This window comes from Herpailurus yagouaroundi, unplaced genomic scaffold, assembly GCF_014898765.1.
Source record: "Herpailurus yagouaroundi ecotype Mexico unplaced genomic scaffold, PumYag 201, whole genome shotgun sequence".
Lineage (NCBI taxonomy): Eukaryota > Metazoa > Chordata > Mammalia > Carnivora > Felidae > Herpailurus > Herpailurus yagouaroundi.
In genome coordinates, this window is record NW_024412432.1 from 6,643,363 (window position 1) to 6,671,153 (window position 27,791).

Genomic DNA, 27,791 nt, shown 5'->3' on the forward strand with positions numbered 1-27,791 from the left:
GAAAAAATAGGATATTTTGGAAATGACAGTAGCTGGTTTGGATATGAGTACTGTGCCTCCAGATAGACATGTTAAAACTGTAAAGACAAGCAAATGAATAACACGAAAATTAGGATAATTATCTCTGGACAGGGTGAGTTGGATGCTATTGGGGAGAGGCACAGGGTGAGTTAACATTCTGTTAATCTTAGTGCTGGGTAACTGGAATGTTCATTTATTTAAAAAAATTTTTTTACTGAGTTGTGTACTTGATACATTTCAAAATAAAAATGAACAAATTTCTTAATTTCACAATCTATTAAGAAAATGTGGTTCTTTTTGGGGCACCTGGGTCACTCAGTTGGTTGAGTGTGAACTTCAGCTCAGATCATGATCTCAAGGTTTGTGGGTTCGAGGGGTTGAGCCCTGCATCAGGCTCTGTGCTGACAGCTCAGAGCCTGGAGCCTGCTTTGGATTCTGTGTCTCCCTCTCTCTCTGCCCCTCCCCTGTGCTTGTGGTCTGTCTGTCTGTCTCTCTCTCTCTGTCTCTCTCTCAAAAATAATAGACATTAAAAAAAAGAAAAAAAAATTTTTTTAATTGAAAGAGTACCAAGTCTTCTAGAGTCTTCTAGTAGTTATGGGGCTTCTTACTTTGAACTTGCAGAGCAAGGTTCAGCAAACCTAGGTTTATGTCGAGACTCTGCCAATAACTTGCAGATTGACCTTAGGCAAGTCACTTAACCAGTCTAAGTACCAGTTGCCTCCTCTGTAAAACTAAATGATTTGGGTTAGATATTACTGCAAGACCTTTAATATCCGAAGTGTATAGGTATACTCAAGGTATGCTGAAGCTAGTGAACCAGAAGATAATGTGGAAGGTGATTTGAAAAAGTTTCCTTTGGTTCTCTATTTTGTTGTCAGTTCTGTGACTTAGTAGCAGTCTCCAGAATCAATTTTAAGGTAGTATTTTGTGAATGATAGGAGTGTTTTTCCTTTTCTACTCCTTTTTCCTGTCTTGGAAGTTGGACTGAGGGTCTCTGCAATGTAAAAAATATTCCTACTTTATTGTAAACCATGTTGGTTTAACATGTTCTCTGTACATATGTATATATTACAGCAGTACACTTAAAAAAGAAAAAAAATCATGAATTTTTGAAAACCATATATGGAAAAATGAATACATTTTATTGGTGGTAGTCTTGCAATAGTTGTGAAATCTCGTATCTTTTCTCTATTTTCTATTTTACAGTTGTATATTGCTTACTTAAATTAGAAAAGAATATGATTGCCAGTAGGCCTTATGGGTATGAATCCAAATATTACTAAATCCAAGGGCGCCTGGGTGGCTCAGTTGGTTGAGCCTCCAACTCAGTCTCAGCTCAGGTCTTGATCTCCGGGTCATGAGTTCAAGCCTGGTGCTGGGCTGTGCATTGAGCTCCACACTGGGTGTGAAGCCTACTTGAAAAAAAAACAAACAAAAAAACCCCCAAAAAACCCATTACTAAATCCAGTGTTGGGAGAAGTGTGTGTGTGTGTGTGTGTGTGTGTGTGTGTGTTGTTCTAGAATCTAGAACAGATTTTACTGAGCATATTTACTCATCTGCCTCTTCTCCTTCCCTACAGGAATTATTCTTGACAAAAGTATTTTAAAATAGAAATCGTTACAATGGCCTCAGCAGTACTTAGTTCTGTTCCCACTACTGCTTCTCGTTTTGCCCTATTGCAAGTAGATAGTGGCAGTGGTTCTGATTCTGAGCCCGGAAAAGGCAAAGGTCGGAATACTGGAAAGTCTCAAGCAAGCAAATCAACTACAAATGAGAAAAAGAGAGAAAAAAGAAGAAAAAAGAAGGAACAACAACAGAGTGAAGCAAATGAGGTAACAATTAGAACTATTTGTGACTGCTCTCCCAATAGACTGTGAGCAGAAGTACAAACCAAGGGGTCAGCGAGAGCCAGGCTCTCTCTGAGACTCTGAGTAGAGCCCTTCCTAGGCTCTTCCTAGCTTCTGTGGCTGCATCATTCAGTCTTTGCCTCTGCTGTGACTTAGCGTCCTTTGCGTGTCTCTGTCTTCACCTCTTCTTGTGGGGACAGTAGTCATATTGGTTTAGGGCCCATTGTCATTCAGTGAAACTGTATTGTAAGTTATCTTGATTACCTCTGCAAGATCTTATTTTCTAAATGAGGTCCCATTCACGGACACCTGAGGGTTTTAGGCCTACTACATATCTGTTGGGAGATTACAATTCAATCCATAACAACTTCTTAATAGTTTTATCTCTTGTTTCACTTGCTGCATCTCAGATCATGATGATGTGAGTGTTACTTGAGACTGGTTTAGCCAGTCCAATTTTAGCTCATCATGTTATTTTGTGGACTAGGCCCTGTATTTTTAAGGACTAGCAAAGTAGTTGCTGGAGTTGTTTAAACTTTTAAATTTGTAAGCCATTAAACTTTAATCTTTTTTTTTTTTTAATTTTTTTTTCAACATTTTTTATTTATTTTTGGGACAGAGAGAGACAGAGCATGAACGGGGGAGGGGCAGAGAGAGAGGGAGACACAGAATCGGAAACAGGCTCCAGGCTCCGAGCCATCAGCCCAGAGCCTGATGCGGGGCTCGAACTCACGGAGCGCGAGGTCGTGACCTGGCTGAAGTCGGACGCTTAACCGACTGCGCCACCCAGGCGCCCCTAAACTTTAATCTTTTTAAAAATTTTTTTTTAATGTTTATTTTTGAGAGGGAGAGAGACAGAGCATGAGTGGCAGAGGGGCGGAGAGAGAGGGAGACACAGAATCTGAAGCAGGCTCCAGGCTCTGAGGTGTCAGCACAGACCCCCGACGTGGGGCTCGAACTCACAAACCGCAAGATCATGACCTGAGCCAAAGTTGGACACTTAACCGACTGAGCCACCCAGGCACCCCAACTTTAATCTTTTTGAATCCCACTGTTTTGCTTTTTCAAAAAATGAAGTATAGTTGACATAGAGTGTCATGTAGGTCACGTATGTATAAGTACTTTGCATCTGTTGACACAGTTAATAACAACACAACAACCCTGTAATAATCAGTAATGATATATTATCATTATCCCCATTTAAAATTTTTTTTCTTTTACTGGGGGGTAGTTGACACATACTGTTACATTAGTTTCAGGTGTACAGTATAGTGATTCAACAGGTTTATCCATTATGCTATGCTCACCACAAGCCATACAGTGCCATATTAGCTTCAGGTGTACAACATAGTGAAAAGTACACCTGTTATCCTGTTTTTCACTTCTATAAACTTCTTCCTTTAAGTAAAGCAGAATCATTAAAATCATGGTATAATAGAATACAGTCCATTTTCACTTATTGTTTCATTTAGAAACCCACCAATATTATCTAAATACCTGTGAAGTTATTATTTTACAGAGATTAAGAAAAGCACAAATAGTGACTCTGAGCATAATGAGTGGAATAGAAATATTATTGACTTCTTAACAAAAAATCATTAGTATTCTAGAATTGGTAGACTGAATTTAATGATTTTTGTTCATTTGTTTCATAGCTCAGGAATCTTGCTTTTAAGAAAATTCCCCAGAAATCCTCCCATGCCATTTGTAATGCTCACCATGAACTTTCATTACCAAACCCAGTGCAGAAGGATTCACGAGAAGAGAATTGGCAAGAGTGGAGGCAAAGAGATGAACAGGTACAGCTAAGTAAATCAGATTGTTTTGCTTTGTATTTTGATGAATGTGTGCATTTTTATTTAATTATTTTTTAAGTTTATTTATTTATTTTGGCGGGGGAGGGGCAGAGAGAGAGGAAGAGAGAGAATCCCAAGCAGGCTCCGTGCTGACAGCCCAGAGCCTGAGGCAGGGCTCGAGCTCATGATTTGAGATCATGACCTGAGCCTAAATCAAGAGTTGGAGGCTTAGCTGACTGAGCCACCTAGCACCCCAAATTTATGCATTTTTAAAATGGCAGTGTATCTGAATCCATGACAACACTATTCTGATGAGCATATTGTATTGGATTAATTCACACATCTTTTGCTTTTACTGAGAGGCTCTGTTTTTTATCTAGGAAAAAGTTGATATATTTGTTATTTTATGTAATTCAAAGCAGTTATTTTGTGAGTTTTAAGTTTATATGCCTTTTTACAAGTGAGGGAGAGATACAGAAGGTAAAACAACAGGATTAAATTCTTTCATGTCAAGAGATGAGTATTTGTAGGGTCAGAGGTCTCTTGTTAATACTTAGTCACAGTTTTGCTTAAAAAAGAAAAACTTTGAAGGTAAACTTCCTCTTCAACTTTGATGTAACATAGTATATGACATTTGTTAGTTTAACTTATTTATATGATATTTTGTGCTTCTATTAAATAGATATCAGTAATAACCAAATCAGGTAATTTTTAAGACCAGTCAGTTTCTTTTTCTGTGTGGTGTTCAGGAAAATAACATACTAAGCCTAGAATGTACTCTAGGAGATACTGGATGTATGAGAAATGAATACTTATTTGCTTACTTGTTAAACTGTCATTTAATCCATTGGGAAGAGGTATTGTTTTATCAGATATTTGGCTTAATAGAGTGCTATACCTATCATGCTTCAGTTACTAGTTTTAAAAGATTTAGAGTATACTAAACTGTGCTCTTAACACATCAGCTGTATTAGTTATCACATTTTCATTAGGATTGTGTAGTGCCTTAGGCTCATCATCACAAGCATCAGTTATTATACAAGAGCTGTTTGCAGATGCCATTTAAAAGATATTTCCAGGCAGTGGATACTAGATACATTGTCTTGTATTAAACCCTCTAGTTTTTATTTGATTATTTCTTTTTTTCCTTCTATGGCATTTATTATGACAAATTCTTACAAGTATAAATGTAATGATCTACTTTGTTTAGACAGTAATAGAATAACCAGTGTCTTCACCAGAGAGAATTTCTCCCAGTGGCCCTAAGAGCACTGGAAAATTAATGAAGGAAAACTACTCAAATTTGCACCAAAATCCATTTTGTGTAATGTGGGAACCTGAGCACAGATATTTGATTGCCCTTCTTCCTGCCCCTACTGATTGCTGCCAGAATGACCAGGTAATTATGAAAAAGAAATAGTTGACATGGCCCTGGCCCTATACAAGAATATCATCCCTGGCTCAGGAACTTTGAGGAACTTCTGCTGGATATGCTATTGATGGACCACTTAGGAAAACCTGGTAGCATATTTGGAAGTCTCACTTGCAGAAAATAATCAAGGTCATGAGAAGTAGAGTAGATGCTAGGATAATTAACACCGATGAATGGCAAAGAGATAAAGGCAGACCTTGGAACAGATGGACAGTAAACCATTTGGAATCTATTTTACTGTGTGGAATAACAAATTTTAAAAGTAGGGACCAGGCAGTGACTAAACTAGGCAAAAAGCCTATAGAATGGTGGGTGTTCTCCCTGCACAATAAAGAAGCAGCACAGTGAGAAATTCCAGTATTGAGGGCTGAGCCAGACAAAAAGCTGACTATAGAAAGCCAGCCTGTTATGTGGCTACTTTTTTCAATCACAAGAGAGAAATTATGCTAAGACAAACTTTCCTACTCCTAAATCACCAAGGTGACTTTGGCTTCACAGAGCCTCAGCATAAAATCTGACAGCTGGCATTAAACAGCAACCAGGTGGATAGTAAACAAGCATCTACTCCGTCTACATATGAGCAAACAGTGGAACTTAGTTGATCTCATCTCAGCTGAAGAAGTTTGTGCCATGTGAAAGGAAAAGAACATTGTACTTAGTCTCCAGAGTGAAAGCATACTTTGAAAAATATTTATTACAGGGAGCAGAAGTTGATTATAGACAGCACCTGTTCTTTTAATAAAAACCAAGGAGCTAGACCATTTTGTAAAAGTCAAGGGGATTAGTAATGATATATATAACGTGAGGTGAAAAAGTGCCAAAGAAGTTGGAAAGAGGGGTGGGTGAAATAAAAAATTTTGGGGAAGTAAAATCATAGAATCTAAAATTTCACTAGAAAGACTAATGAACAGAGTATACACTGAAGAAACTTGAGTCAATTGTATGAAGGAAAATTAGAGATAAATTTTGCCAATAAAATCAACCTAATAGATTGGAACACAGAACTGAAATCCAACAGAGGCAGAGTTAGGGTCCCTAAAACAAATAGAATAGAGGCAATCATTAAAGGTAATGTTGATAAAAATTTTCTTAAAGGACTTGAAGCTGAGCTTGAAAGAACTTTTAAGCCTTTTTCAAAGGATTTTTTGGGAAAACTTTTTAAAAATTCTCTTAAAAGTATTTAATTTTAAGAATAAGAGACACAAAAATAATACTATAAATATATGCATGGGAGAAAACAGGTAAAAAATTAGACCAGCTACTTTAAATGGCAGAATTAAAATGTTAGGACCAAGAATTCTGTATCTAGCCAAGATGTCATATTTTTAACAAATTTTTTTTTTCAACGTTTACTTATTTTTGGGACAGAGAGAGACAGAGCATGAACGGGGGAGGGGCAGAGAGAGAGGGAGACACAGAATCGGAAACAGGCTCCAGGCTCTGAGCCATCAGCCCAGAGCCCGACGCGGGGCTCGAACTCGCGGACCGCGAGATCGTGACCTGGCTGAAGTCGGACGCTTAACCGACTGCGCCACCCAGGCGCCCCAAGATGTCATATTTTTGAATGCTAAAGAAATATATTCCCAGACATGCAAGGGCTAAGGAGGCATACTGCCATTATTCTTTCTGCAAATTTTTCTGAGATACACTCTTTGCCAATTAAGACAAATCTAAATAAAGAGCACAATTGGAAAGTACCAGTGGCGAACATTGAAGCTAGTTCAATACATAATTAACTCTCAGTAGTGTTTGTAAATTGTTCTTAATGAGAACATAATTCACATGAAGAATTTGTCTAAAATGGAATGGAACCCCTGTTTTTGAACACAAAATTGGTAAGGAAGTAGGTTGGGGAAGCCAATAGGTATTTTAAGATTTTTCATATTGATGACAAGATACATAGTTCCAAGTGTGATTTTTTTTTAATTTAAAAGAACTATTTATATACAAGACTTTTCATTCTATAAGTTTTAAATCAGTTGAAGAAAAAGAATTAAACCTGGTCCATATAAGCAGAAGTTATAAAGTAAAGGAAGATGCAAGGAAGCCTTTGAAATAAGATATGAAAAAGGATAATAGACAAATAATTTGTTTTATAAATAAATATAAATAGTTGAATTTACCCATTAAAAGACCAACGGGGGCAAACTGCCTAGAACACATTTTGATCCTAATTCTTATCTTTTCCTTAACATTAAAAGTTGTGACACATTGACCTGAAAGAATAGGTTCAGACTATTCAAGATATTATATATTTTGCTGAGGTATGTTATGGAAGTTGCTAGAAATTGTAGAGATAATCTTCAATGCAATATTAGTATCTTAAGAAATATTTGTATCTCATTTTCCATTTCGTAGACTTGTATCCATCTCAGCATACTTCAGAGTTGGAAAGATAGTGTTATATTTCCTATTTCTTTGCAGAATGGTATACATCAAAAGGAGGTATATGCTTTGCACTTGAAATGCACAAGTTTTATGTGATATATGAAGTATGTGAATTACATCTTAGTAAAGCTGTTTTTAACAGATGAATAGGCCTGCTTTGATTTGGTCATATTTATAATTTTTACTACTTTTAATATTGAATTAAGATCAAGAGACATACTGTTCAGTAATACCTGTTGCCTGGGAATAAATCTGTGGAGATATTGTTCAGGTATAGTTATACCTCCTTTATTCATGATACATTGATATTACTGATTCCAGTGTACCTTTTTGTAACTCTACATCATGGCTCAAAAATAATTAACTGAATAGAAAAATTTCTTCTCATGGTAAGTTTTTAGTGATAAACCAATCAAAATTTGTGTGTTTCTTCCTCTTACTGATTCAAACCGCACATCACTGGTTTTATCTGACTCCGAAGTGGATTATCTGCTAGCATGTGCACAATAGTAATTGTTCTTTCACATTGAATCCTCTACTCCATTTGATTAAAGGTGTTTTGCCAATAGCTTGTTCTCTGTTTGTGAGTATACTATTTGTCATTAACCTGATGGCTGGTATAATAAGACCCTTGGCAATTGTTTGACTTGCATGTGTGTCTCTATATCTCTATAAGGAGTGCAAATTCAAATGAATCCTCTGTATTTTGGGGCTCTTTTTTTAGCAACAAAATTCATCACTTTTCTTCTGGAAAAAGCATTACTTGGTACTTGTTCTGGAAAAGACTCCTACAATTGTGCTTTGAAAGTGAAACAAAAACTGGTGTCTTCAGGCTACAGCTCTGACCATGTCTCATAGCAGGCAGCTAGGAACAAATAGGTTGACTCAACAAATCAAAATTTCAAATAGTCACTGTCTTAATTTTCTATTTATAATTTTCCTTTTCAGTTGCTTATATGGTATCGCTCTTGTCCTGACACAAACAGATATATATTCTGTATTCACTGTATTTGTGTCCTGTTCATTTAAAAATTCATGGTGTTTTTTATAAGTTGCAATGTTTATAGTTCTGTTTTCATTCCTACTTTTAATCCCTCAGTATATGATTAAACCAGTTTTGTTCCTTAGAGATAGAAGAGAGCATACAACAAAAATGCAGACAAAAAATGTAAACAACACTCCAAGAATAAATAAATACTAAAAAAAAATTTTTTTTAAGGGGCACCTGGGTGGTTCAGTTGGTTAAATGTCCAACTTCAGCTCAGGTCATGATCTCATGGTTCATGAGTTCGAGCCCCGCGTCAGGTTCTGTGCTGACAGCTCAGAGCATGGAGCCTGCTTCCGATTCTGTGTCTCCCTCTCTCTCTTTGCTCCTCCCCCTCTTGTACTCTGTTTTTCCTCTCTCTCAAAAGTAAAAAAACATTAAAAAAAAATGTAAACAACACTCAAAAGACATCAAGATACATTAACTAAAATGAACTGAACCTGATAATTAGTGTGTACACATAGATCCAATTTTTGTAGAACATTGACAACCTTTAAAATAATAATGTTCAGTAAGACTATTAGAAGATTTCTGGGAAGATAATTCTGCTTTCCAAATTAGTGAAAGATAGGTGGTCCACACTCAGAAGATCATGGAGTTAGAGGATGACAGGGCACTGCTGCTGTTGTGACTAAATAAACAGTTGGCTGCAAGCGTGAGAGGTCTTCAGAATGATGTTCTGTGTTGTGTTATAAAATCCTGTTCCCATGATGCCTGTGGGAAATGAAGAGTAACTCTTCATTTAGAATTGCTTTTGCTTGAATTTAAAACGGGTAAAATTGTTATGGTACTTAGGCTTACAAATCAATTTTTAAAAATCTAGTTCCAAAATGTTTACCGTCCTTTCCGTTTTTCATTGGTTCTTCATACTCTTTAACTGATCATAAGCCCTTGAGCTATAGGTTTGTTTAAATAGAAAAAAAAATGTTTTACTACTAGATGAGGAGTAGGAGTCAATGAAGGAAGCCAAGAGGAAGGGGTTCTGAAGTACTCCATCTTGGGCACATGTAAGTATTTTCTTCAATCCTATAGGCATTGTAGTACCTACCTACCATTTCCTCTTTTTCTTCCTTTCCTCCTCTTCTCATAAATGAGGAATTCTCTATTTGCAAGCTTAATAGAAGATACTTTTTAAAAATCATGGTGATTTTTGTGTTTTCTTGCCTGGTACCTGTCTTTTAGGCTCAGACTTCTTTTCCCCTGTTGGTTCTGCCTGTACGTGTTCTGATGAATTAGGTTGACAACTGTATTTATAGTAGTCTTATGATTGATTAATGCTATAAGATAATGTTTAGAGAATTTAGAATCATGTTTTCTTTCTCTTTCTTGAAGTTTTAGTCTTATGCTACCGTTCTCCCTGTTATCTGGGATCAAAAATCTTATCTTTAATTCAGTCTTTCATACTTCATGTTCAGTTAGTCTTCTAAAACTTGGCTGTTCTTTTCCAAGATATAGCCTTTATTTTCTGTACTTTTATGTTCTGGTTCTATATGCTGAGATTACAGAGGGTTAGCCAAACACATTGATTCTAAGCCTTTATTTTTATAAGGGTTCAGTTTATTTCTTTAAAGTTACTTTTATCAGCATTTCTCCTTCAGCTGCCCTTAGTCTGTAATTTTTAGGGAGTGTCTGGAATCTAATTCTACCCTACCTAAGCAACCTCATTTTCCACTGTACTCCAACATAGAGAAGGGGAATTCTAATTCACGTGTGTAACTCTTGTGGCAGGCAGGCACTGTGCTAGGTACTTTACATGTATTAATAGCTTTAAATCTTGAAAACTACTCTGTAAGGTTGATACTTCTATTTCCTTTTTTATATATGAAGAAACTGAAATTTACAGAACTTCTGTAATTTGCCCAAGGTCACAGCTAGCATACATGGAATTGGAATTTAAATTATCCACCTGTGTGATCTCCCAAAGCCTGGATTTTGTCCACACCTTTCTTGTATTGAATTCACACTTTATCGGGTATCCCCTTTCTTTTTCAGTGTCACCCATAATACATTATTTTTAATATCATATCTTTGTTCACTTGGCTCTTTCCTCCTGAACTTCTTCTATTCCCTTTTCTACCTGTCCAAATTATATCTGTCATTTAAGGACAGACTTAAATCAATGTCTTTTCTGTATGCCTCTCTAAATTTTATTTGTTGTATATGTTTTTTTCCCACCACTTTTGTAGCACTTTCAACATCTTATTCTATTTTCTGCACTTCATATGTGTTAGTCCCCAACTGGAGTAGAAATTCTTTAAGGGCAAAACCCATACATATGCTGTTTCTTTAAAACCCTACAGGCAAAGCACATAGAAGGTTCCCTGTTACCTTTTTTTTTTTTTTTAAAGTTTATTTATTTTGAGAGAGACAGAGACAGCATAAGTGGGAGAGGAGCAGAGAAAGAGACAGAAAGGGAGAATGCCAGCACAGAGCCCGATATGGGGCTCGAGCCTATGAAACTGAGATAGCGACCTGAGCCGAAATTAAGAGTTGGACACTTAACCAACTGAGCCACCCAGACGCCCCAGGTTCTCTGTTATCCTGTTGGATCGTACAGATATTTTTGGAAGATTTGTTCTAGTTCTTAGAAACTTAAATTGAAACTTAAATCATTTTTGCCTACTTATGTTTCCTTGTATACTAGTTGATGTTAAAAATTAAAAGTTCTAGGGGCGCCTGGGTGGCGCAGTCGGTTAAGCGTCCGGCTTCAGCCAGGTCACGATCTCGCGGTCCGTGAGTTCGAGCCCCACGTCAGGCTCTGGGCTGATGGCTTGGAGCCTGGAGCCTGTTTCCGATTCTGTGTCTCCCTCTCTCTCTGCCCCTCCCCCATTCATGCTCTGTCTCTCTCTGTCCCAAAAATAAATAAAAACATTGAAAAAAAAAATTAAAAAAAAAAAAAGAATAAACCTTAAAAAAATTTAAAAAAATAAAATAAAAATTAAAATTAAAATTAAAAGTTCTAAACTGCTATTTAGAATCAAATGCTGAAGAGAACCATAGTTGTCACTTTAAAAGTTCTATCTCATTCAGTTTTTATCATACTATTGGAATCAGCTACTTTAATATTCAAGTGCTACTAGTTAATGGAAAAAAGAATAATGACATCTTGCAAGACTCTCAACTCTCTAACCTCTTCTCCTGCCTGCTAACTTATTTTTGGAATATCGGTCAGAATATGTAATATATTGGAAATAATATTAAATGCAATTTTTATAAATGTTAAATGTCATTAATGTGGATTAAAAGTTTAGTGGTAAATTGAATCAACTTTGTTCAGAATAAACTCAAGTCGTTTTGTTACTTTTTCCGTGTTGGGATGACTTCTTGGCTTTACATACAGAGAAATATTTGTACTCAGTGGCTATGAGTTTAGGTGGAGAAATTGATATAAACTTGTGTAACACATGAATCCAATTCTTTTTTACCTTATAACTATATTGTTTTTGAATGTCCCTTTGTATCGTAAATTACTTAAAAGGTTAGTTTATTTTTCTTGATTATTACTAATTTGGGTTGAATTAATCCTTCAGTTTGTTTTAGTTATTTTATAGAACTATATACAATTTACTCTGGGCTTACGGTATTTTCTAGTGCTATAATCCCTTATTTACCATTTTAATTCTAATTGCATTTTTCTCTGAATTAGATTAATTTTTTTCTGTGATAAACCTACTCTTCCCCCCCCGTCTTTTTGTTGTCTTAGTATAGGTTTAGATGAGATGCTTTCAGAGGTATGATTTGGTTAGGAATAAAAGCTTTAGTTCATTGTGTCCAGTGTTACTATTTTTCCAATTTTTAAGTTATCCCTTGGAAATATATCACTCCTTTTTGGAGTTGGTTTCTGTTTTGGTTTAGATTTTTGTTGTTGTTATCAAGCAGTAGAAATAATTCTGATTAACTTGGCAGAGATCATTTGTTGGAAGGTTTCACAGATCTGAATTAAGAACCAAACAAGTAGGCCTTGGGGAAGATGGAAACTAAGAATTCTGGAGCACTTAGAGGAGTGACCTAGTACAACTAGTACATGCTCATTTGTAGAGGGCTGTCACATGACTAGACCCCGCTTGCTTTGTGTTTGTTCTCAAAATTTAATTGCTAGGAGATCAAAAGAAGAGTTGGATCCCTTGCCCCCACGCTGTCGTTGATGATGGTAGCTTGGATTTTGTGTGGGTTTGTTGGTGGGTGGTATATAGGATTATATAACCGGCTATCCTACTAGAATCATAGGACTTTGGGATGAAATACAGTTATTCACAGGAGTAAAGGAATGGTTTCTGAACAGACAGAAACAAGAAATACCCACTAAATGTGTGCTTTTACTATCTAGTCCACATAGGTCAACACATACATGTACACAAGTCCAGGAAGTTTATGTTGTGACTCTCCTGTGTACAGCTGCAGATATAACCTTATCTCCGTGGTGGAAACCCGAAGTCCCACCCAACTACTGTAGCAATTCTGTTTGGCAATTAAGAAAAGTAATTCTTGGAGAGTAGTTTGATTAGAGGGTAATGGAAGCTGTATTATAAGAAGTTAAGATGAGACTGACTGGTGGGAAAGAGGAACCAAAAGATATAGATCAAAAATTAAAGAATCATTTTTTATAGTATTAGATTACCTTAAAAGGTAGGGCAACCAAATAAAAGGATATGAGTAAAAAGATGCACTATGAATAATTATGCTATAACATCAGGGATATACCAGGACATTTGGTCACCTTTTAAAGTTTTTTGGTCACCTGTTTAAAGTTTCTGTACACATGGATTTATCTGTATTAAGGGAATGGTATGTTTTATAATGCTGATTGTGTTATTTTTTAGTATTTTTGAGTAGTAATCCCTATTAAAATTTTTCTGTGTCTTAAACTGGATACCATCATCGACATCTAATATATTGTCAATTTCTTTGTAAGTTTTTTTTGCTAAAGGGAAAAATTGATATATAAACATAATTGACGGTGAATAGGGAAGTAGAAATATCAAAATTGGAAGTTTTGCCTTGGTATCTTCTGTAAAATACAGGGTTCCCTACTTTGGCATGGAGAGATAACTTTGGAGAATGCAGGTTATTTTTTAATGCATTTGTTTTCCTTTCTGTATATATAGTCATAGTTCTTTTGCTTGTGTGGCATAATTGTGAAACTTTCTTTTTGTTTTAGCTGACATCTGAAATGTTTGAAGCAGATCTTGAGAAGGCATTATTGCTAAGTAAATTAGAATATGAAGAGCACAAAAAGGTATTTACACATTTATTGATTTAGATATTTCAGAAGTTTAATTGTTCAAAGGTTTGGACCAATCCTTCCTGAATTTTATATAAAAGTTTTCCTTTTAAAGCTTGTCCTAAAAATTCATCATCATAACAATATTATTATGAAATTTTTATAATAAGATTACTCCTCAAGTTTTGAGAGGCAACAAAAACATGAAGACTGAACTTTGGTGATTTGGAATGTTTCCTTAAGAAATTCTTGCACCTTAAGAAATTCTTCCTTAAAAAAAGGTTCCCACTCCTTTTTTTTTTTTTATGTTTATTTATTTATTTTGAGAGAGAGTATGAGCCAGGGTGAGAGTAGGTGACAACTGGGATGGCAATGCAGAGATAGGCAGAATCCTAAGCAGGCTCGGCGCTGTCAGTGCACAGCCTGACGCTGGGCTCAGTCCCACAGACTATGAGATCAAGACCTAAGCTGAGGGGCGCCTGGGTGGCTCAGTCGGTTGAGCATCCGACTTCGGCTCAGGTCATCATCTCGCGATGTGTGGGTTCGAGCCCCGCGTTGGGTTCTGTGCTGACAGCTCAGAGCCTGGAGCCTGCGTCGGATTCTGTGTCTCCCTCTCTCTCTGCCCCTCCCCTGCTCATGCTCTGTCTCTCTCTCTCTCAAAAATAAATAAAAACATTAAAAAAAAAATAAAAAAAAAAAAAGACCTAAGCTGAAATCAAGAGTTGCATGCTTAAACTGTGTAACTAAATTGTGGTATTGGCTTATGTGCTGAAAAGCATTGTATAGCTTGTAACTATAGGAACATTTAAGTTAAAGTAGTGTTGCCTTCTAGTGTCTGTATTTAAGTTGAACATTTATTATTTTCATATAATTTGACATTTTAGTGTTTTATATGTATTGGGAATTTTTTTGGTCCATAAAATATATTCAGTTTGTGATTATAGTTGATCATAAATGACCCTGATCATGCTTATGGGCCTTTAGACTATGTCATTGTACACTAGCTCCTTCAGTTAAGATGAAGGGAGGAGAGGAATTAAAATTCACAGCAGATGATTTTGCTTTTTATTTATAGCGCAAGGGAAAAGGATGAAAGTTGCCAGTAAAGTGGACTTTGTGCATTGTGTATGTTAGTTTCATTTTCCATGTCCCTATTCCTGTTACCCTAATTAATAAAGACTAACTATAATCTTTATTATTAGTTGTCCATTTAAGCACAAAGCTGGCAACTAGAAAAATGGATACAGCTAGCTTTACTACGATTTAATAATTTATTTATTTATTATAATTTTTTTTTTTAACGTTTATTTATTTTTGAGACAGAGACAGAGCATGAACGGGGGAGGGGCAGAGAGAGAGGGAGACACAGAATTGGAAGCAGGCTCCAGGCTCTGAGCCATCAGCCCAGAGCCCAACGCGGGGCTCGAACTCACGGACCGTGAGATCGTGACCTGAGCTGAAGTCGGACGCTTAACCTACTGAGCCACCCAGGCGCCCCTATGATTTAATAATTTAAATGGACTTTCAGTTATACTGGAAAAGTGTAAAAAAAAAAAAAGTTCTCCTGACTTGCTTAATCAGAGATAAAATTTATCAAATAGAATATTATCATACAATAATGATTTATTGTTGTGAGATACATGTCTAGATTCTAAAGCTAAAAGAATTAGCTATATCTTTAGAGGAGTAGAGTAGATGGTGTTGATAAAATATCATGATCCCTGCCGGTTTTCTTAGCACAATCATAGGCCTATTACCCAAAAGCATTGGTTCTGTCAGACCATAATGACTCTCAGAGAAGGGAGGAACTCCTTTTGTATGCATTAGCTAGTTTGATGTGATTACATTAATGTAGTCATTGAGTTTTAAGTCAATATCCAAAAAAAAATTACTATAATTATTTTAGCCTAACTATCTTTATATTAACTAAAGTTTGGGATGGCATTTTATATTCTGTTCTATTACTCATTCACCAATATTTTTTTGAGTAACCAAAATGTGCTAGGCACATAATACAAAGATAAAGATATGGTCCCAGCCCTTGAATTTAGTAGAGGGAGATGTATACGTAATTACTGTGTATAGTATTGACAGATGAATGGTTTCAGTGCAGTGGTAATTCAGAAAGATGGAAGAATTTTCTTTGCCTTTGATGGGGATGAGTTTTAGAAAAGGATTTTTTTTTTTATGTTTATTTATGAGAGAGAGTGTCTGTGCACACGCCCATGCCTGCATGCAGGGGTGGGGCAGAGAGAGAGGGGGACAGAGTATCTGAAGTGGGCTCTGTGCTGACAGCAGAGGCAGCCCAGTGTTTGAACTCATGAACTGTGAGATCATGACCTGAGCTGAAATCAGAAACTTAACTGACTGAGCCACCCAGGCACCCCTAGAACAGGATTTTTAAAGAGGAGTCTTACAAGTCGTATAAAAGGTCACAGTGTAGGCAAGAGAAAGTAGGCATTGTCAGAGAAGGGGTGGCAAGAATACAGGATATGTGTGTATGAAAGGGTATAGCATAGTTGATTCAGAGTTGCTAGAGACACTTTCTGAAGGATAGGATCTAAAGAATCTTGAGCACCAGGTTAAGGAGATTTGGCTTTATAAATCTGTTGTCAGAGAGCTATTGAATATTGTTAACTGTTAGATTTATTTCAGGTTTTCATTTTAGAAACTCATGCTGTAGCAGTGTAGAAGATAGATGGAGGGGCTAAAATTAGAGGGTGTTGCAATGTCCAGCAGAAGATAGAGTAATGACAGAAGGTCTGAAGAGAACAGATGTAAGAGATCTTTAGGAGATAAACTCAACAAGACCTCATGACTAATTTGTATATAGTGTGTAGGAAGAACAGATAGAAGTGACTCAGGTTTCTAGTCTACAGAGTTGTGTGATGATGGTAGCATTAAACAGGTGCTTTAACGAGAGGATCCAGTAGGGAAGGCAGGGTGAACATATTTAGCTTCGAGATGTTTACTGAACATTCCAATTGAGTTGTCTGTACATACCAAAATCATGAGTGTATCATTAGAGCTTTAAATTTTGAGAAACAAGGGTCATAAAGCAAAAAGAATAGCTTAAGAGTGGAATAATGATGAGAAGAGTTTGGAGAAAAGAAGCCAGTGATGGAGACTGAAGAGTAGTTAGAAGTGTATTGAGGAAACTAAGAGGTGTTTGAAAAAATAATGTCTTTGGATTTGGCATTGAGAGGGAGGTTGACCTTAATTTTAGTGGCAGAGAACAGAGGAAGCCAGATTTGATGGGGAGGTGAGAAAGGAAGTTGACTATAGATGATTGTCTTAAGTTTGGTCCTGAAATAAAGAAGAAGAGGTGGCAACTAGGAGAGGTTATAAACCAAGGTATAGCTTTTTGTTTTTATTTTAATCTTTAAGAGGCAAGAGATTGAGTTGAAAAATAAAAAAAACAGCTATCTTTTTATACAATTTGGCTAGTTTATTTATTTTGAGAGAGAGAGATAGCATGAGCAGGGAAGGTGCAGAGAGAGAGGGAGAGAATCCCAAGCAGGTTCAGCATTGTCAGCACAGAGCCCTATGTGGGGCTCAAACTCCTGAACCTTGAGATCATGACCTGAGCCGAAATCAAGTCAGATGCTTAACTGACTGAGCCACCCAGCTGCCCCTAATGTGTTGACTTTTTAATTTACTATTTATCTTTAAAAAATAAAACTTTAAGAAATATATTACCTAATGGTATGTTGATTTTTTTTTTTTTTTTTTTTTTTTTTTTTTACTAGTGTTAACCAAGCTTAATTGTTGGTAATTCTTTTTAGGAGTATGAAAATGCTGAAAGTGCTTCAACTCAATCAAAGGTTATGAATAAAAAAGATAAAAGAAAGAATCATCAGGGAAAAGACAGGCCTCTTACAGTATCACTAAAAGATTTTCAATCTGAAGGTAATATATGTATGAAATCTATTATGCTAGAGAAACTATTTTAAGTCTTTTTATATGTAAGTTGTGAGTTCCTTGCTAATTTTTAAAATAAGTAAGAATTGTTTTTTTAATGTGTTACTGAGATTGTGAAAAATGTAGCCCTGTTTGGAAATAAACAATTGGGGGGAAGGGGGTGTGTAACTTAAAAGCAGTCATTAAATCCCCATAAAGCTTCAGTATGGATTTATCTTTTTGTATTTGAATTTGTCCATTTTCTAAAACTCACTGAAAATAAAAATTGTACTTGTAGTCTTTGAGTCATCTTGAAACGTTGTTGTCCTTATACATAAAGTGATTGGACTTACAGTACACCTGGAATAGTATCTTCAGATTTCATCCACTATTGGTCAACCTCTTCAGATTATCTAGAACTACACCTTAGAAAGTTAAAATACAAATTTTTAGGAGACTTATTACCAGAAAACTTTATAATAGTTATATTCTTTTATTGAACAGAAAGATAAATTAAAGGCAGATCATAAAACACATTACTTTTGATGTGAGAAATGGTGAAAACCCTAAGTCTGTGCTGTAAAATATGGTAGCTACTACTCATATGTGGTTATTTAAATATAAATTAATTAAAATGAACTAAAATAAAAAATTCCTTAGTTGTGTCAGCCACATTTCAGGTGCTCAGTAGCTACGTGTAACTAGTGGCTTCTACATTAGAACAGGTATGGAACATTACTATCCTTACAGAAAATTTTATTGGACGGTGCTGTGCTTATGTCAGAATAGTTGCTGACAAAATGAACTGCATTTGTTCATTGACACAGTGATCTATTTGATTCATATGAATTTAGCTCTTAATACATTGGGCATTTGTTCTGTTAGGATTAATAACACGATAGCAATAATCTAAAAAGAAAAATACAGTGAAATACTTTACCATTTTCAGAAACAAGCCTATCTGTGAATTTTGGAATACACTTAGAGCATTGTTTTGCTTTGGTGTAAGGATCAAGACAGTTTTTCCTATAGTCTGCCTCTCTTATTAAGTGGTTTTTTTTGTTTAGGGGTTAAAAGAAGAGATGTATGTTAAGTTTCTTATTTGAGGTTAAAAGAAACAGGTGTATGTTAGAGTTTTCAGTTTTGGTAAGAAAGATTTTTTATAAGATGTATTATTAAAAACTAGTCAGAAACATGAAAAGAAAGCTTTTTAAAACTTTATTTTTCATATGTTTGATTATAAGTACTATGTAAATTTATTAAATGGATTGAGAAAGACATCAATATGATGCTGTTCTGGGGAAGCTAGACAACTATTTCAAGCTATGATTTAAAAAGTTATGATTATTCCTCAGTTTCTTGCATCTCATTGTATGCTAAGTAGAACACACTAGAAGAATGACTTTGATGTTAGGAATAAGTAGGAAATTAGAAATAAATAGGATTTGGTAGTTTGAGCTGAAACTTGTGATTTTGACATTTACCATACTTGTAGACTCTGTTCCGATCAACAAATGCTTTAGAGAACTGGGCCAGCTTTTAAATTCTCAGTCATAAGAATGCTATTCTATTAAATTATTGTTAGTCCTTGAGAATAGAAAATTTCTGCTGTTCATAAGAAGCAATGTTAGATATTAGATATCCTGATTATCTCTAATTTAAATAAGACCTCTTGCTCCCTCTTTGTACTTGAGTTTCAGCCTTGTATCTGTGTGGACTCCCTTATGTCTTTTTTTTCTTCATTCTGTAATCCTTTTCCAAAAATGCTGTGTTGTTACTAAGTCAATGATTTGTGGATCTGGATATTTTTCTTATTGCCTTCTTTTTTGTATTCATTTTATAAATATATGTCACTTTTTAAGATTTTTTTATAGTATTATCAAAGCACTATGATGTATATTTTTAAAACAAACTAAGAGGTTTAAAGGACCCAAATTACTCTTCTACTTTTTTCCCCCCACAAAGGCAGTGATCTGTACAATTTTGCAGTTATAATACCCTGTGATTTGATTTTAGATATATTTGTTCACCTCTTTGGCCAAAAAAAAATTGTTTAACCAAAAACCTTATTATTTGGAATTCAAATGTGTAAAATTTAATAATACCCTGTGGTATGGGTGGCATTTACTGGGATATAAAACGTAGTCCCTAAGCTGAGCAAATTAGTAATTATGTGTTGAAATTTAACATCTTATCCCTAGAGAAGAAATCTGATATTTTAGACAACCCCCAAATGACTTCTTTAACTCTTATTATAATTTTGAAAGTCTTCTCAATTACTTTGTTTGAATATTTTTACATACTGGGTATTAATTATTAATATTAATAAAGTATTAGTATTGTTAATTTTCTTCAGTGAAATGTCACCATTTTTTTTTCATTTACAGATCACCTTAGTAAAAAGACTGAGGTAAGTGTTATTGTAACCATCTTTATTCTAGAAAATACTTGATGATTTTAAGAATAATAAGTCGGTGTTTGGCAGTGCTTTTTCAGATCTAGCTATTTAAAAGACAACCCATAGGTTTGTTGTGAGTGAATCCAGTCATGTCTGGCGATTATAAGGATGTAAAATATATTGCAGTAGATTGAAAATACTATTTGCATGAAGGAAGTATATTATTTGGCTTTAGTATCCTAATTTGTGTCTGCGTGTGCATGTGCACGCACACACACACACACACACACACACACACCCCAAAAGGTTACCACATGTAAGCTTAAAATTTTAGGGAAAAGTGGTGTAACACTCCAATCTTTATTAAAAACATCCTGAAACCATGTCTGAAGCTATTTAGGAATTATGGAAATTATGAGGTTAGCTGTGATTCTGTAGTTTATACCTGTGGATCATATGCTACTCTTACCATTCACCATCACAAGTAGCACCACCCACACGTAACTTCCTAGGGTTATTGGTTGGTTTTCTTTTTTTTAAGACTCCAGGAACACCTGGACTTAAGTTGCTGACTTTGGCATAGGTCATGATCTCGCAGTTTGTGAGTTCAAGCCCCACTCCAAAGTGGGGATGTTCTGTGCTAACAGCTCAAAGTCTGGAGCCTGCTTTGGATTCTGTGTCTCCCTCTCTCTCTGCCCTTCCCCGCCTCACATTCTGTCTATCTCTCTTTCAAAAAACGAATAAGCATTAAAAAAAACTTTTTTTTTAAGGGGTGCCTGGGTGGCTCAGTCAGTTAAATGTCCTGACTTCAGCTCAGGTCATGATCTTGTGGTTGTGAGTTTGAGCCCCGTGTGGGACTTTGTGCTGACAGCTCAGAGCCTGGAGCCTGCTTTGGATTTTGTGTCTCCATCTCTGTGCCCCTCCCCCGCTCATGCTCTGTCTCTCTCAAAAATAAAGATTAGGGGGCGCCTGGGTGGCGCAGTCGGTTAAGCGTCCGACTTCAGCCAGGTCACGATCTCGCGGTCCGTGAGTTCGAGCCCCGCGTCGGGCTCTGGGCTGATGGCTCAGAGCCTGGAGCCTGTTTCTGATTCTGTGTCTCCCTCTCTCTCTGCCCCTCCCCCGTTCATGCTCTGTCTCTCTCTGTCCCAAAAATAAATAAATGTTGAAAAATTTAAAAATAAATAAATAAATAAATAAATAAAGATTAAAAAAAAATTTTTTTTAATAATTTTTTTTAAAAAAAAGACTCCAATACCAGATTTTACAAACCTTTTAGAATTGGGAGGTACTACTATAAAATATCTTCTAATATTGAGGGAAGTACTATTAAAATGTTAGTGTTATTTTCACTTCTTTAGGTACTAACTTGAAAGCTTTGCTATTCTGTTATGTATATATTCTTGTTAGTAATTCTATCAGTTGATTTTTTTCATGGTCAGATGTTCCTTGATTTCACTTTATAGTATATAAATGGTTTTTGACCATTTTTGGTGTTGTTTCAGGTATTTACTTGACAGGTCAGAGAAATGAAATCATCTCTAAGAAAACCACATCTGAATATCTCTGTGACTATAGTAATAATATAGTCCTTAACTTTGCACACAAGCAGAAAATTGATTTATTAAAACAGATGGTAGAATTTTTTTTAATTTAAAAACCATAGTCACCATTTCTTAGATTAAAATTTAAATGACCACAAATACAGTCTGAGTATTCATTGTATGTCTGAAGTGTGGAAAACATGTACTTTTGAAAAACTGAGTCTATCTTTTAATCCATTGACTTCTTTGGAGGATAACTTTATGCAAATGAGAAAGCAGGTACAAATGGTACTCCCTATTCCTAAGAGACTACCAGCAACTGTTAGTAGAGGGAAAAATAATTTTTATAAACTGTTCCATGCTTATTTTTCCTGCTTTCCTGATTTGAAAGAGGAAAAAATAATGCAGAATGACAGGATCTCATCTATTTAATGTATTCAATCTAAGTTGTATTTAAACAAGCATAGGTATGTGACACAGCATATATTTTGTCTTTCATTATATTTTACAGCTGTTTTCTGATCATCTTCTGTTAAAAATAATTTGATAGGTAATAAAATTCACTTTGAATAATCCTAATGATTAAGACATTTCCTACTTTTGTAAATGCAGTCTAATTATAATTTATTTCCTATGTAACTATTTTAAGAAATTGGTCAAAAGAACATGTAATTCACATTATCCTTTAACACTTGTTAAAAATATACCAAAGTTATATTCCATTTCCATTAGAGGTATTACTTTCTTATGACTTGAATATTTAAATGTTGCAATGGTTATGCCATTGCTCTGGGAATCTAGATGAACTTTTTCAGAGAGTTCAAAAATAAGCCTGAAAAAATATTTCTGATTTCAAGTCTGAAATGAGATCTGCTTTCTACTCCTAAAAGTGTATGAGTCTTTGTTACAGTGTATACTCAATAATTGACTTAATTCTTCCTATCTCTAATATGTTACTTATGCCAAGAGATTTTTTTTTTCATGGGAACTTTAAAATTCCTAACTTCTGTTGAGAACAATATGCATCTCATCCATTCCTTCTTAAATCAGGTATTTAGTGGATAAAATTCAAAAGAGAAAAGATTTTTACTTTATTATAGATGATGAGGGGTACTTCTGGTATATTCCTCTAACTGCCAACTAAACTTGTTCTTGGGTTACGTCATTCCCGTTTTGCTTATTCCATCCGTCTTGATTTTGTGTTACTAATCTCAGTGCTTTATTTCTAGTCCCAATTGTTTATAATCTTTCTCACCATGAAACATTTAGAATAAAAATGACACTATCAGGACTAGAAGATGGGAACAAGTTTTCTTCATTAAATGTCCAGGACATATTGGCTGCCACTGCTATACCAGTCCCTTACCCATTCTTCACTACAGTATAGTCAAGAATATCCCATGAGAATTCTAGACAAGAAGAATGGATAATAGAATAGGTGCTTGTATATACCTCTTAGAAACCTTAACTAATCATGCCTTTTAAGGAGCATTATTTGATCCTTAAAAGTTGTTTTTGTTTTTAATTTTATTGTGTTGTCTTTAAAAAAAAATTTTAACATTTATTTTTGAGAGGCAGCGAGAGACAGAGCACGTGCAGGGGAGGGGCAGAAAGAGAGAGGGAGACACAGAATCTGAAGCAGGGTTCAAGCTCTGAGCTGTCAGGACAGAGCCTAACATGGGGCTCGAACTCACAACTACAAGATCATGACCTGAGCCGAAGTCAGATGCTTAACCGACTGAGCCACTGAGGTGCCCCTATTATGTTGTCTTTTTAAACACCAGTGCTGCAAGGTGGAATGTCTCATAGGTACTGCTTTCTCTTTAGCTCCACTTTTATCTTGCCTTCCCAACCGCAATCCTTCTGGTACCATTCAGTAGCTTTAAAATTTTTAGTGATCATCATATGTCTTGAAGTCTAAAAGGTCAAGTCTTCAATATTCTTGAATAGACTATCTCTAAAGAGTACCCAAGAAGTTGTAATAGTGGTTAGCAAAGGGAGGGGAAGGAGGGCTTATTGGGATAGGAAAAAGGCTTACTTTTCCCAGTGTAAATTGTTGAAGTTTTTTTATTATGTCTGTGTGATACGTATTTAAAAATTATATCAAAAATAAAAAGCAATGGATGAGTGAGGGAACTAGGGAACAAACCTGGTCTTATCTGGCTCCATAGCCTGTTTCATTTTTGTTGCACAGTGCTTCTTGTATGTCTACCTTAGATGTATGAGTTTGGAAGAATAATTTATTCATTTTAGGCCTTAGTTATGTTAGATGAAAAGTAACATTTCCAAAATTATAAATGATCAGTATGTGACCAAATATTATGTGCTAAAAATTGAACCCCATAGTTAACACTACCAAAACTAGTTAGACCATTAAATTTTAAAAGCAAATAAATTCTACCGAGTTAAAAACAAAACAAAACAAAACAAAAATACCTCACCTAAAATCTGGCTTTACATTAGCTCTTCAGCCTGTTTCCTGTTTCTCAATATCCTGAACTGATTTTTGCTCCCATCCCTTTCCTTATTTGTATTTATTATATTTGTTGTTAGTTCTCTTTGGTTGTAAGTAAGAAGCCCAACTCAGTCCAGCACAAGCAAGAAAGAATTGCTTGTTTGATTGGTATAACCAAACCATGGAAGGTTAGGGAAAGAACTGGCCTCATAGTTGACTGGATCCAGGGATTTATGGAGGTTTAGGATTTTTCATTTCTCTCCCAAGTCTCAGTTGCTGTCTATGGCTTCACGTCATGGTAGATCGCATGGTTACTGGGGGATCCTGGGGTACATCTTTACAGCTTTTCCTACAAACTGTTAGCTTTTGAGGCTTGACAGATTGAAGTTCAACTTTTCTTTGAGGAAATGAGGGAAGCAGAAATATTCCCTACATGGTATGGTTTACTTCCTATTATATCACATTAGGGGATGTAGAATGGTTATTTTTATAATAATAAAATTGATCTTGAAGAATTGGCTATTACTTACATAAATAACTGATTGAATAAATATATAAAAGAGAAGAGACAAATCTTCCATACAGAAAATTACAAATAATTTACATAGATATTCCCCTTCCAGGAGAGGGAGCTTAACTCCCTCCACTCTTCTTGAGTATGGGTTGTACTTAGTAACTTGCTTCCAAAGAATAGAGTACAGAAAGGGAGGAAAATTAGTTTTACACTGTAGAAACCTGGTAAACAGAACCTTGACCAGGTGATCAATATTAATATTATTAGTGATATTTCATGTTGATAGCATGCCATCTTGATATGATGTGATGAGAATGACCTATACTTGTGTGATTTTCCTTGCAAAAACCACATAAAACCAGTCAAACAAAAACATTAGACAAATCCAAATTAAGGGACATTCTGCAAAATACCTGACCTGAATGACTAGTATTGCTCAAAACTGTCAAGGTCACTAAAAACAAAGTCTGAGAAATTGGCATTGACCAGAGAAGGCTAAGGAGACATGACAACTAAGTGTAGTATATCCCAGGTGGAATCTTGGAACAGAAAAAGAACATTAGGGGAAAACTAGTATAATCCAAATAAAGTGTGGAATCTAGTTATACTATTGTACCAATGTTGGTTGTTTAGTGGGAAAGCATACTATAATAATGTAAGATGTTATCAACAGGGGAAACTGAGTAAGAGATATATGGAAATTGTACTATCCAAAATTTTACGTAAATCTAAGAGTATTTTAAAATTAAAAGTTTAATTTAGGGGCACCTGGGTGGTTCAGTTGGTTAAGTGTCTGACTGTTGGTTTCAGCTCAGGTCATGATCTCGCTGTTCATCAATTCGAGCCCCATGTTGGACTCTGTGTTGACTCGAGTCTGCTGGGGATTCTCTCTCTCTCTCTCTCTCTCTCTCTCTCTCTCTCTCTCTGCCCCTCCCCAACGCTCTGGTTTCTCAAAATAAATAAATAAAAAGTTTATTTTAAAACTTGATCAGTGGGTTCTAGTGTTGTCAACCATTATAAAGTTTCCCCTTAATGCTTTTAGCAACTATTAATGATTTCCTTTATCCATTGTTTTTAGAGCATATTTTTCATTAAATTAAAATTTTTACTTCAAGAATACATGCATATAGTAATAATTGAATGGTAGAGGAGAATTTATGAAACCAGTAGTCTCCCAGCCATTGCCCTTCCCTTACTACTTAAAAAAAATTTTTTTTAATGTTTATTTTTGAGAGAGAGGGAGAGAGATCATGAGTGGGGGAGGGGCAGAGAGACATGAAGACACATAATCTGAAGCAGTCTCCAGGTTCTGAGCTATCAGCACAGAGCCTGATGTGGGGCTCGAACTCAAAAACTGTGAGATCATGACCTGAGGCGAAGTCAGACGCTTAACCGACTGAGTCACCCAGGTGGCCCCCCTTACTACTTTTTAAAAATCATTCTCATATGTCATGATTGACCCTGCATGAAGCATGCAAAAGTGTTCAGAGCTTTTCTGAACATACTGTATTTTTTCATGCTGCCTTGTCTACCTATGTATTCTTCCCTACCATCTTTCTCAGTGGTATCTTATGCATGAATAGTTGTTAGTTCTGGGATGGGAGCGAAGTCAGGAACAACCCATGTCGCCATCTTGGTGATGTCACTCCCCTTCCATCTTTATTTGGCTAACTATGCTTCAGAACTTGGCTAAAGAGTCATTTTTTTCCTGGTCTTATTTAGATGCCCAGGATATTCTGTATGTACTTCATAGCACTCAACACTTTTATCATTGTTTTGCGTCTTCTCTAGAATGAGTTCCTAGAGGTCTGGGACTATATGTTGTTGATTTAGTTTTCCTGTTAGTTCTAATTCCCTTCACATAGTAGGTAATGTAAATGGAAGTTGGTTGATGAATGAATGAATGTCCTGCTTTCTCACTAAAACCTTCTCTAGCCTTTTTTGGGTCTGTTTCTCCCATATATTTTTACAGTATATCAGAAGCACATTGATTTTATTTCTTCTGTCTGTTCAAGCACATTGTTAGGGCCTTCCATTTAGTGGAGCATTGCATGTAGGTAGAATTCTGAGACTGCATGCTTACTCAGCAAGAAAAAATTCCACTATTGATTATGTGTGCCATTTATAAAGAGGAAGAAGTGGCTGCATGTCTTATAGATACTTGCTATTTCTGACATGCCTGTAGAAGAGCACTTAATTGCATTTATTATTATGTGTTAATTTTCGTGTTTTTCAGTAGATAATGAGTTCCATGAGAGTAGCCCATATGTAGCATAATAAGGGCTTAATAAGTAAATATTTCAAGTTTAAGACTTGAATCTACCAGGATCTATCTTAGGGAGGAGAAGAAAGTAGACTTACATCATATATAATGCCATCTTTAATATAATAACTCATTTAATAATACCATTATTTAGATTTCCCCTTGGATAAGTTAAAAGCACTCAAATGTATCAAAAGAGAAATCACGCATGTAGATAGAGCATTTGAAGTTTGCATGTTACTATATATTAATGTATCTTAAAACTGTAAAGCTGGGAGACTGTTCTTCTAAAGGTGCCTTGCATCCCCTGGAAGTTTAAAAGGAATGTTGATCAAGCATTAATATTTGTCAGTTTATTCTATAAATGATGTGTTCTTCAATTAGGAAATAGGGACTCAATAGGAAGGTAGGTTTGTTATTTTATTTTATTTTTTTAATTTATTTTTTTTAATATATGAAATTTATTGTCAAGTTGGTTTCCATACAACACCCAGTGCTCATCCCAAAAGATGCCCTCTTCAATGCCGATCACCTCCCCTTCCCTTCCTCCCACCCCCCCATCAACCCTCAGTTTGTTCTCAGTTTTTAAGGGTCTCTTACGCTTTGGCTCTCTCCCAGTCTAACCTCATTTTTTTTTTTCCTTCACCTCCCCATGGGTTTCTGTTAAGTTTCTCAGGATCCACATAAGAGTGAACAGATATGGTATCTGTCTTTCTCTGTATGGCTTATTTCACTTAGCATCACACTCTTCAGTTCCATCCACGTTGCTACAAAGCGCCATATTTCATTCTTTCTCATTGCCACGTAGTACTCAACAATAGCCAAATTGTGGAAAAAGCCTAAATGTCCATCAACTGATGAAAAGATAAAGAAATTGAGGTTTGTTTTTTTAATTGAAGTATAATTTACACACAATAGAATGTACAGGTCTTAAGTGTGCAGTTTGATGAAGTTTGACACATAAATATA

At 35.6% G+C, this 27,791-nt stretch overlaps 1 protein-coding gene across 2 annotated transcripts in view; it reads left to right on the top strand.

The window, feature by feature from the left end:
- The window catches only part of GKAP1 (G kinase anchoring protein 1), an 86,091-nt gene that overhangs the window by 11,842 nt on the left and 46,458 nt on the right, over positions 1-27,791 (top strand). For both annotated transcript variants that reach the window (XM_040450306.1, XM_040450305.1), the window contains exons 2-6: positions 1,602-1,854; positions 3,525-3,668; positions 13,689-13,766; positions 17,537-17,660; positions 20,039-20,061. In XM_040450306.1, coding sequence (XP_040306240.1) covers positions 1,645-1,854; positions 3,525-3,668; positions 13,689-13,766; positions 17,537-17,660; positions 20,039-20,061 — 579 coding nt within the window. In that variant the 5' untranslated portion in view covers positions 1,602-1,644. The remainder of the gene's footprint in view (positions 1-1,601; positions 1,855-3,524; positions 3,669-13,688; positions 13,767-17,536; positions 17,661-20,038; positions 20,062-27,791) is intronic.